Source organism: Sinocyclocheilus grahami, unplaced genomic scaffold (assembly GCF_001515645.1).
Source record: "Sinocyclocheilus grahami isolate Dianchi unplaced genomic scaffold, SAMN03320097.WGS_v1.1 scaffold125.1, whole genome shotgun sequence".
Classification (NCBI taxonomy): domain Eukaryota; kingdom Metazoa; phylum Chordata; class Actinopteri; order Cypriniformes; family Cyprinidae; genus Sinocyclocheilus; species Sinocyclocheilus grahami.
In genome coordinates this window covers 1,615,479-1,631,315 of record NW_015505304.1, presented here as the reverse complement: position 1 = coordinate 1,631,315, position 15,837 = coordinate 1,615,479, and the positions used below count along the sequence as shown (strand labels likewise).

The 15,837-nt window shown below is 37.7% G+C and overlaps 1 protein-coding gene across 2 annotated transcripts in view; it reads left to right on the top strand.

Annotated features, from left to right (window-relative positions):
- The window catches only part of prickle2b (prickle homolog 2b), an 81,116-nt gene extending 65,866 nt beyond the window's left edge, over positions 1–15,250 (top strand). The window contains exons 3-9 of one of the 2 annotated variants that reach the window (XM_016278780.1): positions 1,998–2,181; positions 7,556–7,669; positions 7,798–7,935; positions 8,879–9,082; positions 10,106–10,292; positions 11,388–12,248; positions 13,196–15,250. In XM_016278780.1, coding sequence (XP_016134266.1) covers positions 1,998–2,181; positions 7,556–7,669; positions 7,798–7,935; positions 8,879–9,082; positions 10,106–10,292; positions 11,388–12,248; positions 13,196–14,088 — 2,581 coding nt within the window. In that variant the 3' untranslated portion in view covers positions 14,089–15,250. The remainder of the gene's footprint in view (positions 1–1,997; positions 2,182–7,555; positions 7,670–7,797; positions 7,936–8,878; positions 9,083–10,105; positions 10,293–11,387; positions 12,249–13,195) is intronic. The other variant, XM_016278781.1, reaches the window with a different exon arrangement.
- The last annotated feature ends 587 nt before the right edge of the window (positions 15,251–15,837 follow it).

Below are 15,837 nucleotides of genomic sequence, written 5' to 3'. Positions count from 1 at the left end.
TTCTTAAAGTGGCCTTTATAATGAGACACCTGAGGTTGTTTGTTGTCTGTAAGTTTAGACTTTTCTGCAGGCAGTCATAGAGAAACTTTCCCTGAGAGACCTAACAGAATTTATTCGTAAATTAAGTCCAGATGGAATGTTTAACAAGTCTTTGTATGGTGTTATTTAAATACTATAGAGACTCAACTAGTATGAAATAACATTCTAAAATGAATACAGTCATTGCTGGAAATTTTAGAAAGATATGAATTTCATGTAAAAAGAGTACACTACCATTCAAAAGTTGTTGTTTTTTAAAGAAATTAGCACTTCAAAAGACATTTATAGTGATACAAAAGATTTATATTAGACATAAATCCTGTTCTTTTAAATTTGTATTCATGAAATAATTCTGATTATTTAAATGCAAAAACATTTAGCAGCACAACTCCAGCCTTGTGGAGCAGAAAAAGTTATAACAAATTCTACTGACCCCAAACATTTAAATGGTACAGGTTTAACAATGCATAATCAAAATGTATCTGTGTAGCCCCCTGGAAGCAGTTTAAAAACCCCTTTTTTGGAGTCTGTAATTGTGTTATAGTTATAATTGAGTCACAATGGCTTTTAGTGTAGTTAAGCTACAGTCCACGTATGACACAATGAGTATTTGAATAATTGTAGCAATAAGTGCATTCCTAAAACAGTGCATGTCACCTCTGTCTTTCGAAGCAAATGCACAGTGCCAAGGCCATATATGTGTGCTAGATAAAGCCAAGCTGCAGTTCCATTATCTGTTAGTCAGATCACAAAAACAGGACTGGTGAGTATTTCCGTGAAATTTGGAAAAGACAAATAATTGTTTTAATCCAATTTAAATCTTACATTTAAGTGCTTGTTAATGCACTTGATGGTTTAGACATGTCAATTGCAAGCTTGTAGAAGAAATACTATGACTCACTCTTCGTATCCTTAGGACAATAGAAGCATGATGACACAGATCTGCTTATAGCTTAAACTGAACCAACAGACTAAATTTTTTCTGTCTTGCTTCCATAGCAACTAGAGTTCTTTGACGTAGATGATTCTATAGATTAAACGTGTCCTTAAGTTAACCATCTGGCCAATGTGAAAACGTCAGTCAATCATTGTGTTACTGGCCGGTGTCTGTCTTTGACACCTTACAGCCTGTCAGGCCTCTGAGGTGCTAATGGGATTGGCCCTAAGTGGGCGGCTTGTTTTCTCTTCCCTTGGTCTAAGAGGTTACTTAATCTGACCAACTGGCCGGCTTGCTCAGAAAGTGTAGTTTTGGCAGAGCTTGACGCCTGCTTGACGTCTGTGTCTGCTTGTCTGGACACTAACCAGACGCTGCGTGTTTGACTGGTGGAGTGTGTGTTTCATCGTGACATGAGTCATTGGACGTGTTGAGGGATTTTGTTGGAATCTTTGGGCTGCTTCTTGTTCTAACCAAATGTGGATATGTTGATTGACAAAGCAAAGCAAGAGAGTTGCTTGAGAGATTTAATTGTAACTTGAGATATTAGCACAAAGTCAATTTGTTGTATGCATCTCATGTATCGCTCATTCTTTGTTGTGTTAAATGAGTTTACTGTTTGAGGGAGGGAGCTGAGAAATAAGTGTTTAAATGTGTCAAAAATGCATCTTATTGAGATAAATTGCTGTTAATGTGATTTTATTCAGAAAATTCTGACATGCAAGTTTAGCCTATATAATAAACTGATTCTACCATAAAGATGCTGACATAACCAGATAAAATAGTTTCCAGAGTTGACTTGGACAACTCCGGATGAAGAGCTTATTTTTATAAGATAATATATATTAATGTGAAATGTGAAAAGTAAATGGAAGATGGAGTAAACTGTCCATTCAATGGTCTAATGTCTAACCATAACCTAATCATAACTGTTAACTAAGATGCTTTTCTTTGAAAATAAACGAATGGCAGAGTGTACTATTTAAATAGTTTTTTCTGACAGTTGTTTTCTTGGCTATTTTAGGAAAATCTGTCTCCACTGTAAGTGCCCTCGAGAGGAGCATGTTGTGACCATCATGCCTCTAGAGATGGAGAAGACGGTGACCAAGCTGATGTACGACTTCCAGAGGAACTCTACATCCGATGATGACTCGGGCTGTGCTCTGGAGGAGTATGCCTGGGTGCCGCCCGGACTCAAACCTGAACAGGTAAACACATGTTTCCGCCCTGTACCCAAATCAGACTTGCAGTGCTATTTAAAAGAGTGTATGTTTGTTTATTTTTACTAAATTTGTGCTTTTATTCTGCAAAAATGTGTCAGAAGTGTCAGAAGCAAATACACAGTGTAGACAAATTAAATAAAATAAATAAAATGCTTTTAAACTTTGTACTTTTCTAAAAAGAATCCTGAAAAAAATGTATCATGGTTTCCACAAAAATATTAAGCAACACAAATGTTTTTAACATTGATAAAAAAGAAATGTCAGCGATCGGCATATTAGAATGATTTCTAAAGGATAATGTGACACTGAAGACTGGAGTAATGGCTGCTGAAAAATCTGCTTTACCATAATTAAATATATTAAAATAAAGTTATTTTAAATTGTAATCATATTTCATTGTATTACTGTTTTTACTGTATTTTCAATCAAATAAATGCAGCCTCGGTGAGCATAAAAGTCTTTAAAAAACAATAAAAAAAAATCTTACTGGGTTGATAAATGGAATGCAGTATGTTAACGATGTAGTTTTTATTTTCATTGGAATGTTTGAAGCATTGAGGCATTCTGCATGAAATTTCACAAGGTTTTAAATGTTCAGAATTGAAATACCTTTGATACGAATGTCTCTTTATGATCTCTCATTTTGTTTCTATAGCAATTCTCGGCTTTAGAAGGTTGGTGTATGGGGTTTATTAGGCACTGGTGTGTGTAGAACTCTTTATGGGCCAGTGAAATCATTTATAGATGCGAGTTTCATTTTCTCGATGAACTGAAAAAAAAGTCTTATTAATGCGACAGCAAAGCGGGTCAATAAGCAATAAAGCACCTCCACCATCTGCAACGACTGTAGACTATATTGGGTCTTTGGAGGCCACATGATGTGCATCTGATCAGTTCTAGTTTATTTATTCACATTTGCCTGTCTGAATAATCCCATCTAGGAAAGACTGATGGCAGACACTTTTTTATCATCTCTTGTTTATTATAAATACTTGATAAAAATGATAGTAGTCAGTGTATATAAAGTAGAATCTCCTAGTTATTCTGTGTTTCACTGATAAATGGTTCTCTAGGCTGTATTCCAAGAGCCCTCGGTTTGTAGAGGCTCTGGTTTAAGTAAGTTTTTCACCATTCAGATTTCAGGCAGATGGATGGGAGGAAGTTGCTGGGATACAAGAACTCCATGCATGTTATTAGCAAACTATTAATTATGCCTTTCTCTGTGCTTTGAAAGCTGCTGTCTGCAGTTTCACCCAGAGACAGTGATTACCTCAGGCCATGACAAATTAGCTTTGCTTAGACATAGAGTGGAAATTTAGGCCATCCACATTCGTAACAAGATAAGATGGCAGCTCTGCTATGCGTTTCAGAACAGTCGGGATCTGGTTTAGAACAAGAAAGTATGTTTTGCTGTAAGTTTCCAGAAACTGATTATGTTGGCTACAAGGGGAAAAAACATTTTTTTGTACCAGATTCATTTGAAAGTGTGAACATCTGCGCAAAAATCATTATCCAACAAATATTAAAAAATTTGGTCTTTGCAGTGAAGACACCAACCATGTTTGTTTCCGTGTTCACAAATGCTCACATGAGTGGAATTAGTCGTATAATCCAATTAGCTGCTAAGAAATGTATTGGCCCATCATTTTGAGTCATCTAAGCAGCTCTACTTGCTACAGATCTTTTTTCCTGTTTTCCTAAATATACTGTTATATCTGCTGTATTCCAGATGGGCTGCATATAGTATGTCCCAGTAACCACTGTAGGCCGATTCCTGAACAAATGACTCTTATAAGTGAGTTATTTTTAGTAAATAATGTACAACTTAGTGAATCTCAATTTACAGATTGGATGACTCTTATGAACTGGTTCTTTACAGTTAATCAGTGACATACTATGTGATCAGTGTAGCCAATTTACAAACAAATGACTCAAAAATATACAGCATAACCAGTGTTGTTCAGTTGTTGATACAAATGATTCTAATGAGTTGGTTCTTTATAGTGCCCAATATAAGAAAGATAAATTATTTCATACGTAAGCAAAATTTATATTATAATTTAAATAACGAATCAAATCAAGAATTTGTGAATCAGGACATTTGTGTCGCAGCTCTAGATGTTAGTGCTAGTGAATGTGTAGCCAGTTCATTTAAAACTTGATTATTGTTCAAATAACATGTATTAAATTTTGTTTTTTTCCATCAACAAATTTTGGTGTAGATTTACTGTGTCATCCAGCGTATGCTATGCCTCCTTTCTCTAAGGCATTGCCTTTATTTATTCAATGGAAAACAGCTGTTTGTGCTCTGGTTAGTTTGCCCTCAAATCAAGAGCATTTGCATTTTGTTCAGCCTCTCTCTGTCTGACGCAAAATGCAGTTGCCAGGTCCCTTGACACCAGGGCGGGTTGCCAGATCCCTTCCTGCTGATTATAGTTATTTCCACAAGCTGTTCCTCTGTGTGAGTGCTTTGGGCTGTGGGTCCATGTCCTTCTGATCACTGCGTCACAACAGTTCTTTTGCTGGCCTGGGGAGCGTGTTATTGTTGGATGTCTGCACTGTAATTTACCAGGACCAGACCACAGTTGGTGTTTCGTGAAATTTTCAGCTATCCCAAAAGAACCTCTGCACGGGTCCTTCAGAAACCCCTCGCTGACACCGTACCGGCCAACACAAGCAACAAAAGAGCCATCAGCTCATTTAAAGAGACAGCTCCTTATTACAGGGAGGCATTAAACACCGGACATGGACGGAGCTCTGAAAACAAATCCCACGCCTCACCGAAGAAGCTGATGATTTTGTTTCAGAATGTATCCCAAATGTTTCCTGTAAAAACACATTTTGATGGGACTCTGAGATGAACAATATTTAATCCGTGTCTTTACATATCAGTCGTTCGCACTGCTCTGTAAAAACACAGGCAATGCAGAGTAATAATACCACATTTATGTTGTTCTTTAAAGGCGAAGGTTTAATATTTGCACTAGCGGCACCAAACGAAACTGCAATTTGTGCCCATCAGAGTTATGATGCTTTTTTTTTTCTGCAGCTTATTTGTAGCTCAGGTAATTGGCCTTAATGTCTGTAATTTGCAGTGCAAAGATTGCAGATTCCAAATCAAGGACTTTTATATTTTCAGCTTTCATATTATTTTCAATTGAAGTTTTTGTAATTTTCTAAAGTGCTTTGTCACTTTTAATTCGTTTTTGTTTCAAACATTTCTATTTTCATCCGTGTCTTTACATATCAGTCGTTCGCACTGCTCTGTAAAAACACAGGCAATGCAGAGTAATAATACCACATTTATGTTGTTCTTTAAAGGCGAAGGTTTAATATTTGCACTAGCGGCACCAAACGAAACTGCAATTTGTGCCCATCAGAGTTATGATGCTTTTTTTTTCTGCAGCTTATTTGTAGCTCAGGTAATTGGCCTTAATGTCTGTAATTTGCAGTGCAAAGATTGCAGATTCCAAATCAAGGACTTTTATATTTTCAGCTTTCATATTATTTTCAATTGAAGTTTTTGTAATTTTCTAAAGTGCTTTGTCATTTTTAATTCGTTTTTGTTTCAAACATTTCTATTTTTAAGTTTTTGTTTAATTACCCAAGTGCCAAAATCCAAGTGTGTGTACTTAATTTCACTTAGTTGCCTAGTTCTTCTATGCTTGAAGTTTTTCTTCTAATATTTGTTTTATTATTTCATTTTTTAAAAAGTAATAGTTTTAATTTTAATAACAATGTTGTTGCTGCTATGTTCGGTCATAGTGAAAAATGCTGCTTGCATGTGTTTTTTTTCATGATCTGTTTCATTACAGTTCTCAGTTGCTCTTTAGCACTGTTTCTTATACCTTGCAGTTTATATGGTATGTGTGACACAGGCAGATGGCCCCTGCTATATATCAGATTAAGCCATTAGGCCATCAAATCTGTGTAATAGGTTTGGATGGGTGGTCTGAGGCTGCAGGACGTTATTATTGCTCCTACTAAATCTGGATTCCTCCCTGGCCTGTTTGCTTTCCAAAACAATACTCCAGCCACGAGTCAATAGGCAATTATATTATTGTGTAATGCAGACTTGTGTTCTCAATTATTTGGCCAATTATAAAATGCAATGTGTGATGTAATTACACTTCAATTTCATTGTTAAATAGACAACTGTGATAATGTCCATTTTCGTCCAAAAAAATGTAAATCTCATATGGCTAATTAAGTTGGGATGAGCTCTGGTCATACATTCTTATTATCTTGAGATAAAGGGTCCTCCATATAAGCACATCAGGGGGGGATAGAAGGAGCCAATTCCATTAACTCATGCATTGCTCATCCATAAATCACTCTGACTGTTATAGCTGTGTGTAAGTGTGTGAAAGGCAAGGACGTTGGGCGAAATTGGGGGAAGGGGTTAACAACAACAGGCATGTAGAAATTCCACCCCTGTGCTTGTGACTGTCACCCAAGTGTGTGAGCTCTGAAACTTGCTGGTGCTTTATTATTTGTTTTAAATTGTATTTATTTCAGTATTATTATTATTATTCATTTCTTAGCATTTAAATCTCATATGGCTAATTAAGTTGGGATGAGCTCTGGTCATACATTCTTATTATCTTGAGATAAAGGGTCCTCCATATAAGCACATCAGGGGGGATAGAAGGAGCCAATTCCATTAACTCATGCATTGCTCATCCATAAATCACTCTGACTGTTATAGCTGTGTGTAAGTGTGTGAAAGGCAAGGACGTTGGGCGAAATTGGGGGAAGGGGTTAACAACAACAGGCATGTAGAAATTCCACCCCTGTGCTTGTGACTGTCACCCAAGTGTGTGAGCTCTGAAACTTGCTGGTGCTTTATTATTTGTTTTAAATTGTATTTATTTCAGTATTATTATTATTATTCATTTCTTAGCATAAATCATGTTTAAAATAATTCACCCCTCAGTTTGAGACTTTGTCCCTCAAGTGCCAAAATCCAGCTGTTTTTATTAACAAACTGTGTAAAAACAAGAAATGCACTCAGTGTTGTAATTGATTGATTGTAGTAATAAAATCTTTTTTTATTTTATTTTGTATTATTATTAATTTATTTATTCATTTAACCATGAACCAAAATCAATCCAAGTGTTTGATTTTTATCATGTAAAAATATCATTTTATTTTAATAATAATCCTTTATACATTTATTTATTTAGTAGAATAAATTATTTTGAATTCACCTCTGTTTGTGACTTGTCACCAAAGCATCAACATTTTTTTAAACAAAAATTGTATTTAAACAATAATTGTATTTATTTAAAAGATAGCTATTTAATTTAATTAATTTTAATTTAAAAAAAGCTGCTGTTGTTTTCCAATGTCATTCCAGGTACATCAGTACTACAGCTCTTTGCCGGAGGATAAAGTACCATACGTGAACAGTCCTGGGGAGAAGCATCGCATCAAGCAGCTTCTTCATCAGCTCCCCCCACATGACAATGAGGTAAGATCAGCTTGGGGTCTCACATGAAAAGGTCACCATTCAGAATGCATGTGTGTTTGTACATGCCATCATTTGCGAAGTGTGGCCATGTTTATGTGACACCGCTGACCTGAGCTCTTGTTGCGCAGGTGCGATACTGTAACAGTCTGGATGATGAGGAAAAACGAGAGCTGAAGCTCTTCAGCAACCAGAGGAAGAGGGAGAACCTGGGTCGCGGTAACGTCAGGCCTTTCCCGGTCACCATGACTGGAGCAATCTGTGAACAGGTGTGCAAGCGTGATATCCGAATGAATCGTGGTTTGGGGTGGAGGAAGAGATCAGCTTCAGTGGTTCATTGAAACGGGTAGTTTTGTTCTTAGCCGCTTATTTTCGTTGTCGGCTTTAAGGCTTCCTCTGGTTTTGTGTGTGTTAGCCAACCTGGGATGTCGTGTAAGTGCCAGTAAGTGAATTAGAGCTGAATCTAAGCTGGATATGCATGTCTGTGACCACCTGCCTTGTTTCTCTTTCCTTCTGTTACTTCTTAGGAACAGATGTCACACTGACACAGTTTGGCTTTTTTCGCATGTTTTAAATTTATCCTCTGATGTGACACTCTTAAAGATATAGGCTAAAGCCCCCATTTAGCCCTCAGTTCTTTTGAAAAGATGCAGTCCTTCCGATAAATATTGGTATTGAAGGTAACTGACATGCAAGTGTGTGTTTTTTGTGAGTAGTTGCACGCATCTGTCTATCCCATTAAATTTTTTTTTACTTTCCCCATAGCGCTATATTGGAAAATGCTGAAGGAGAGCTTTAATGAAGAAACCAGCTAATATCAGCTGTTCCCTTCTCTTTTCAGAAACAATATGGTGGCCATTTGTTATAATTTTTTTTCTCTATGCTTTGTCACTGAACTTGCAAAAATTCACTACAAGTTTTGGATCAGTAAGATATTTTTTTTGGAAGAAATTAATACTTTTATTCAGCAAGAATGCATTAAATTCAAAATTCTTGAGGTGCGGTTTTAAAGGTGTTTTTTTTTTTTTTTGTATCAATTTTTACTTTTATTTTAGTTGGTAGACAAATAGCCAGTCTGTAAGCACAAAATATGAATCTAACATTATTATTGATTTACCATGCTGCTAAATGACCTAAAACTATCAACAACATTTTCTTTTTAACTTTCCTTCCTACCCTTTAACCTTCTCCATCCATTTTTCTTGTTTTCAGTGTGGGGGGCAGATAAACGGAGGTGACATTGCCGTCTTTGCATCACGGGCAGGCCACGGGGTGTGCTGGCACCCACAATGCTTTGTGTGCAGCATGTGCGACGAGCTACTGGTGGATCTTATCTACTTCTACCAGGATGGGAAGATTTTCTGCGGCCGCCACCATGCTGAGAGACTCAAACCCCGCTGTTCAGCCTGCGATGAGGTTAGATACTCTCTCCTTGCCATTACAGGACATGAACGTCTTTACATTAGTTTGTATATTGGATGTGCTAATTAACCATTAGGCCATCGCAGGCCATCCAAGATGATTTTGTTTCCTCATTAGAACAGATTTGGAGAACGTGCAAATCTGCAGTGAATGGGTGCCGTCAGACTGAGGGTTAAAACAGCTGATGAAGGCATCATAATAATCCACAAGCGATGGTTTGAAGTTAAAACACCTCAGCGATGGATTTGTTTCTAAAAAACATGCAGCTTTTCACTTGCCAAGACATTAATTGATGGAATGGAGTCATGTGGATTACTTGTGGATTATTGTGATGGTTTTTAATAGCTGTTTGGACTCTCATTCTGACGGCACCCATTCACTGCAGAGGATCCTTTGGTGAGCAAGTGATGTAATGCAAAATCTCTCCAAATCTGTTCCAATAAAGAAACAAAATCACCTTGGATGACCTAAGGGTAAGTACGTTTTCAGAACTATTTTAATTTTTTGGTGAACTATGCCTTTAATCATCTTAAGGTGTGGTCAAAACTACACATTGGTAAACACAGCGAAATTTGGTGTGGAAAGTTGAACAAACGTGAACTCCATGTGAGAATTTTTTCCCTCCTGCCTCTCATTCAAAATTTCCAATCGCGTGGATTCCTATTGAGATGATAGCACTTATGAAATTTCACCATACAAAAGCAAATGTGATCGCACCCTGAAAGTGCTATAGAAAAGCTATTTGCTAAATTTGCCGTAAAATGTTAAAAATCGAGATGTCTCTCATTGTGTAGTTAAAGATTGCACACAATGAGCCCTGTTTCTCTAGTTCTCATTTTGTGTAAAGACAGCGGAATACATTGCATGATTACCATGGTTACAGAACTTGATCTCTATAGTGATAATAGAGTTACTGCTGTGCTGCAGCTCAGTCTGTTGCCTCAGCGGAGCCTTTAGCTTTAGTCCTGCCACTTCCGCTGCAGAAAAATTTCACTCTTATCTCTTTATCTCTCTTAGATCATTTTTGCAGATGAGTGCACAGAGGCAGAGGGCAGGCACTGGCACATGAAGCACTTTTGCTGTTTCGAGTGCGAGACTGTTCTGGGCGGCCAGCGTTACATCATGAAAGAGGGCCGGCCGTACTGCTGCACCTGCTTTGAGTCCCTGTACGCAGAGTACTGCGACTCCTGCGGGGAACACATCGGTAAGAGCCCATCTATCAGTGCCAACCTGGAATCCTCTCGTGTCCACGCTAGGCCAGTCCACTTTGCGCTTGCAGAAATTGCCCTGTAGCAACTGCCAAGAGACGACTGACCTGCTTTTTGTCTTTGTCTAATATCTTGTTAAAAGATATTAAACAAGAAGAGCAGCATTGCGAGTTGATAGTTTAGTCTGGCCTTCACATTTGGCTTTTTGGCAGCTTGTTTTGCAGAAATTCAGTCTGGAATTACTTTCCACATAGAACCACAGAAAGCAATTTTGTGAAACTGATTATAAATGGGAAGCAACAGTGTAGGTTTTCAAAACAGATGTTGTCCATTAAAGTGTGGCTGCTTAAAGAGAGCTGTGATTAAAATCGAATGCATTTCTGCAATATGCGGCACACCATATAATCAGTTTTCTCCAAACACGTCTACACCTCACAAGGACACAATCCTTCAAAGACATCTTTGTTCTGTGTTTGTTTACATTAAGTAGCTGTCATTCAAAATCCACACATTTTTAAGCTTATGTAACTATTCAAATTTTTACACAGTGCTGTTAATTGCTCTTGTATCTAAAGGACTACTCTGTGCATTTGCTGAAATGCAATATAGAAACCATTGACACGAAGCTCATTTTCATTTTGTCCTACATATGTCCTATATATATATATATATATATATATATATATATATATATATATATTATTGTATAAGTTTATATATAATGAATAAATATTTAAATATACTTACGTATATGTATATTAAAATTTAGATACGTAATTTGTAATGTCTGTATTTTTTTTCCTTATCACTACAAAGGTTTTAGAGACTGCTTCACTGCTTATCAATATTTGAAATCTTTTTAGATTTTTATGATGTGTACGTGTATAAAGGTCAGTAAGTCTCATAAAAAGATCAAACTATATGATATTTTACCTGGCATGTTTTAAACTAGATGGTTTATCCTTTTTCTTTATTGTGGGCTCTTTTGTGTGTGTCATTGACCCATAGTTTATGAGCAATCTCTACATATTTTTGATTTTTGGTATAGATGCATGTGATCTGTGTGTAATTCATATCTTCTGATCGTGCAGGTATTGACCAGGGTCAGATGACATATGATGGCCAGCACTGGCATGCCACCGAAGCCTGTTTTAGCTGTGCTCGGTGTAAGAAGTCCCTGCTCGGTCGTCCTTTTCTACCCAAGCAGGGTCAGATCTTCTGTTCTCGGGCGTGTAGTGTTGGCGATGACCAAAACGGCTCTGATTCCTCAGACTCTGCATTTCAGAGCGCCCGTTCACGTGAGGCCAGGCGCAGCAGCTCCAAATCCAACAAGAGCAATAATGGTGGTAGTGGAGGAAATGGGAACCAGGGAGGAAAAGGTTCAGCCGGGCGTTACTCTGCTGACGTTGACCCGCTGTCCCTGCAAATGGATTTGCTTAGCCTATCCAGTCAAACTCCAAGCCTGAACAGAGAATCTCCATCCTGGAAAACGCCAGCTGAGATGTATGGGTTCGAGAGCCGTAATGAACTCTCTTCAAACCCTCTTCATTTGCTCAGTCAGTGCAACATCCGGACTTCCTATTCTTCAAATCTGTCCCCTGGTCACCCAGCAGATCCAAGGCCAAAGGAGCCTGTGGCTTCCAAGAGACCCCCAGTATCTGCTCTGAAAGGACAGTCTTTGAATGAAAACTGGTTCCAACCCAGACCTGAGGACTATTACCCACCTGCACTGCGAACACAGGCAAGCTTTCAAGAGGTTCCACACAACAGCTTTATGGATAAGCGCTCAGTCAGCCTGCATGTATTCCAGAGGGAGAAGGAGAGGGATGTTGGACCGCAGATGGGCCGTAGCAGGAACCCCATTAGTACACTTGGCTTTAGTGAACATCTCACACCACTAGAGCAGACACCACATGGATCTATGGAGTCACTGGCTCTATCTAATGCTACAGGTATTAGATTTTTTTTTCTTTGTCTTTTTTTCCATTTTATATATATATATATATATATATATATATATATATATATATTAGTGCTGTCAAATGATTAATCGCAATCAATCGCATCCAAAATAAAAGTTTTTGTTTACATAATATATGTGTATGTATATTTATTATGTATATATAAATACACACACATGCATGTATATATTTAAGAAAAATGTTATGTTTATACAATTATATTAATATAAATATATACATAAATATTTTCAAAATATATACTGCATGTGTGTGTATTTATATATACATAATAAATATACACGGTATATACACATATATTATGTAAACAAAAACTTTTATTTTGGATGCGATTGATTGCGATTAATTGTTTGACAACACTAATATATATATATATGTATATATATGTATGTGCATTTTACACTACCATTCAAAGATTTTAAGTGTTTTTGAAAGAAGTCCCTTATGCTTACAAGGATGCATTTATTTGATCACAAATACAATAAAAACAGTAAGATTTGAAAATATTATTAGAATTTAAATTAACTTTTCTATTTTAATTCAATGTATTCCTGTGGTGGCGAAGCTGAATTTTCAGCAGCCATTACTCCAGTCTTCAGTGTCCTTCTTATATTTGTAAGAAAATGTTCTTCTTATTTTCAAAATTGAACACCATTGTGCTGCTTAATATATTTGCAGAAACCGGTATACATTTTTTCATGATTCTTTGATTAATAGAAAGTTCAAAAGAACAGCATTTATTTGAAATAATAGAAATGTAATGTAAAAGTCTTCTGTCACTTGATCAATTCAATACATCCTTGTTATGGATTTGAACGAACCTCTAAAAATCTTGTTTATTATTTGTCAACTTATTGTCACACTCAGTTGGGGATGCAAGAGAATATTACAGTTGTCTTGCATGTGTTTCCACTCTACAGGTACCTCTGCAGATGGAGGCAGTAAACGGCAGGAGCACTTGTCTCGCTTCTCAATGCCAGATTTGAGCAAAGATTCTGGCATGAATGTGTCTGAAAAGAGTAACATGGGCACCCTCAGCTCCTCTGTGCAGTTCCACAGCTCTGAATCTCTTCGCAGCTTGAACTCCGCACAGCCCTACCTGGAGCTTGAAGCCCCGGTGCAAGTCAAATTCCCTGTGCATTACCCTCGTGAACAACCTGGAATCAATGCTTTGCCACCTGGTTTTGCCTATCAGGAGGAGGATCGCGTAAGTTTGGTAAGCAACGCCAACAATGCCCGTCTACCACCCATGAGTGAACGCACCCGCCGGCGCAGCATCGACCATCAGGAGCCACGGCGTCGACACCACCACCACCGCTCTCGCCGTTCCAGGCGCTCCCGTTCGGACAACGCACTTAACCTCGCTGCCGAGCGTCGCCCAGCTCCGAAACGATCTCAGCTTCATGTGCGTGAGGATTATGACCAGTTCCCTCCACCCCGTGGGTCACGGGACAACTACGGTAGTGGAAGCAGCAGGCTGAGACAGCAGCCTTTCAGACCTTGCCCTCGGACAACCTCCGACCTAACGCTTCAAAACCCCGCACTGCACCGACACCAGGGCCCTTATTCGTGGGACCAGTATGATTACGATGACGACTGGTGCTCGACCTGTTCCTCATCTTCCGAGTCAGAAGATGAAGGGTATTTTCTGGGCGAGCCCATTCCCAGACCGGTCCAGCTGAGGTACATGAACAGCGAAGAGCTGCTACGCAAATACAACTCTTCAGGACTGGGCGCATCCGGTCCGTTTGGAAGCCGAGGACAGTTACATACGCGCAAACGTAGGAAAAGCAAGAACTGCATTATATCCTAAAAGTCGCACCTGCTGCATCCTGCACAACCTTGCACAAGATTTTTTTCCCCGTCCCTATAGTTTGAAAGGCTTTTCGGTGTTGTGAGGCTATCAGTGAATAATACGCAGTCATTTAATTTGTTCACAGCTTAGTTGCATATGCATGCTTTCCCATGTGATATTTCTGAATTATTCTGGATGTTACACTTTTTTTTTTAAGGACTTCTTAAATATTAAATCCGCAGCACTGTTGCCGCATTTGTTACAGCTAATGTGCAATTTTTTGTTATGTAATCCATTCAGGCACAGTGATGTTTTTTTTTTTTTTGGTATGGTATTAGCTTTGGGCTGAAAATCCCATTGATAAGATGTATATAGGTAATTGAATTAAGAAATTTACTAAGTTAAGTATGTAATGTAAATTATCTGTAAATGATGTACCACATATTTTTATATTTTGTATCAATAGAATCATTTATGTACTAAGCATAATGTAGAGAAAACAGTAAAGGCATGCACGTTCATTTGTTGATTTGTGTCCTGTATTGGAAATTAAAGAGTATTTCTGTGAAAGATTTGATTGACAGCTCTTTGTTCTTCATTATCAGAGCATTCTGTGATCTCTGACTCAGATTAGACACCAACACACTCGCCATCTGCTCCGTGCATTAATGCAAAAGACCACAGATCATCCACAGGATCCAAATGGCTAGTCTCGCTTACTGATACACCTCATTGCTAATGACAGTGCTTATGAACATTCAAGGAATCATTTCGATTTCCATCTTTGAATTGGGATTTTAAACCGTGGGGAAACGTTTTTTGCATCTCTAGTTCAAGCTTTGCACTGTGTTTGCATTCTAAACCATCATTCTGTCAATAGTGCTGCTGTTTAAGCAATAAGATTTAAGAATATCATATTACTCGTAGACTCAATGTTGTTTTAGCTGCTGGATAGTACATATGTGTTGACCATGACCACAGTCCCATGTGCTATAAGCCTGAAAAATATATCTGAACTTCTTAAAAAAGTGGCAAAGAGCTAATGTTCTTGACAGGCCAGAAACATGAGATGCTTTGCGCTACTGTCTGAGGAATGTTTGACCGCATATGTACTTAGAAGTGTAAGAAAGTTTCTGTCAGTGTTAGCTGCATATCTCTTCCTCTCTTTCCTCTGTTTCCTCTCATTTTTGTTAGAATGATGAATTGGCAGTCCTTATTAAAAATATTGTTATAAAAAAGGCGTATTTGAACTGAGAAGTTGAATTCTGGCAAATATGTCAATTCATTATTTGTATTTTTTTTTCAATAAAGTAGATACCACGCATTACATTTCGAGTGTTTTTTAGTCACATGATTAAAACAGGCTGACATTTAAGGCAGTATTATTCATTGAGAATTTTGACATCCATTCAAACTCGCGTAGCCTTTTGTAGCAATGTCCGATTCGTGAATGAATTGTGCTTTTCGAGTAGAAACGATCCGTTTCACAAATGCGAGAGGAACAGATCAAGCTTTAAGTATATTTATTCACTAATAATCTTAACCTGCAGTGAACTTTTAACGACTACTATCGGCTCATGTGTGAAATGAATCTCAAGAAAGATTTGTGAACGAATCATTACTGGCTTTGTAAAAACATCAACCGATTCATTGAAAAGATTTTTTAAAAAAAACGATTCATTCACGGAGCTAGAGTGGACAGATTTTCAGTTAGTAAAATTGACTTAAATTTGGTCGGTTTCTGTAGTATGTCTTTAGAAGTTTGAA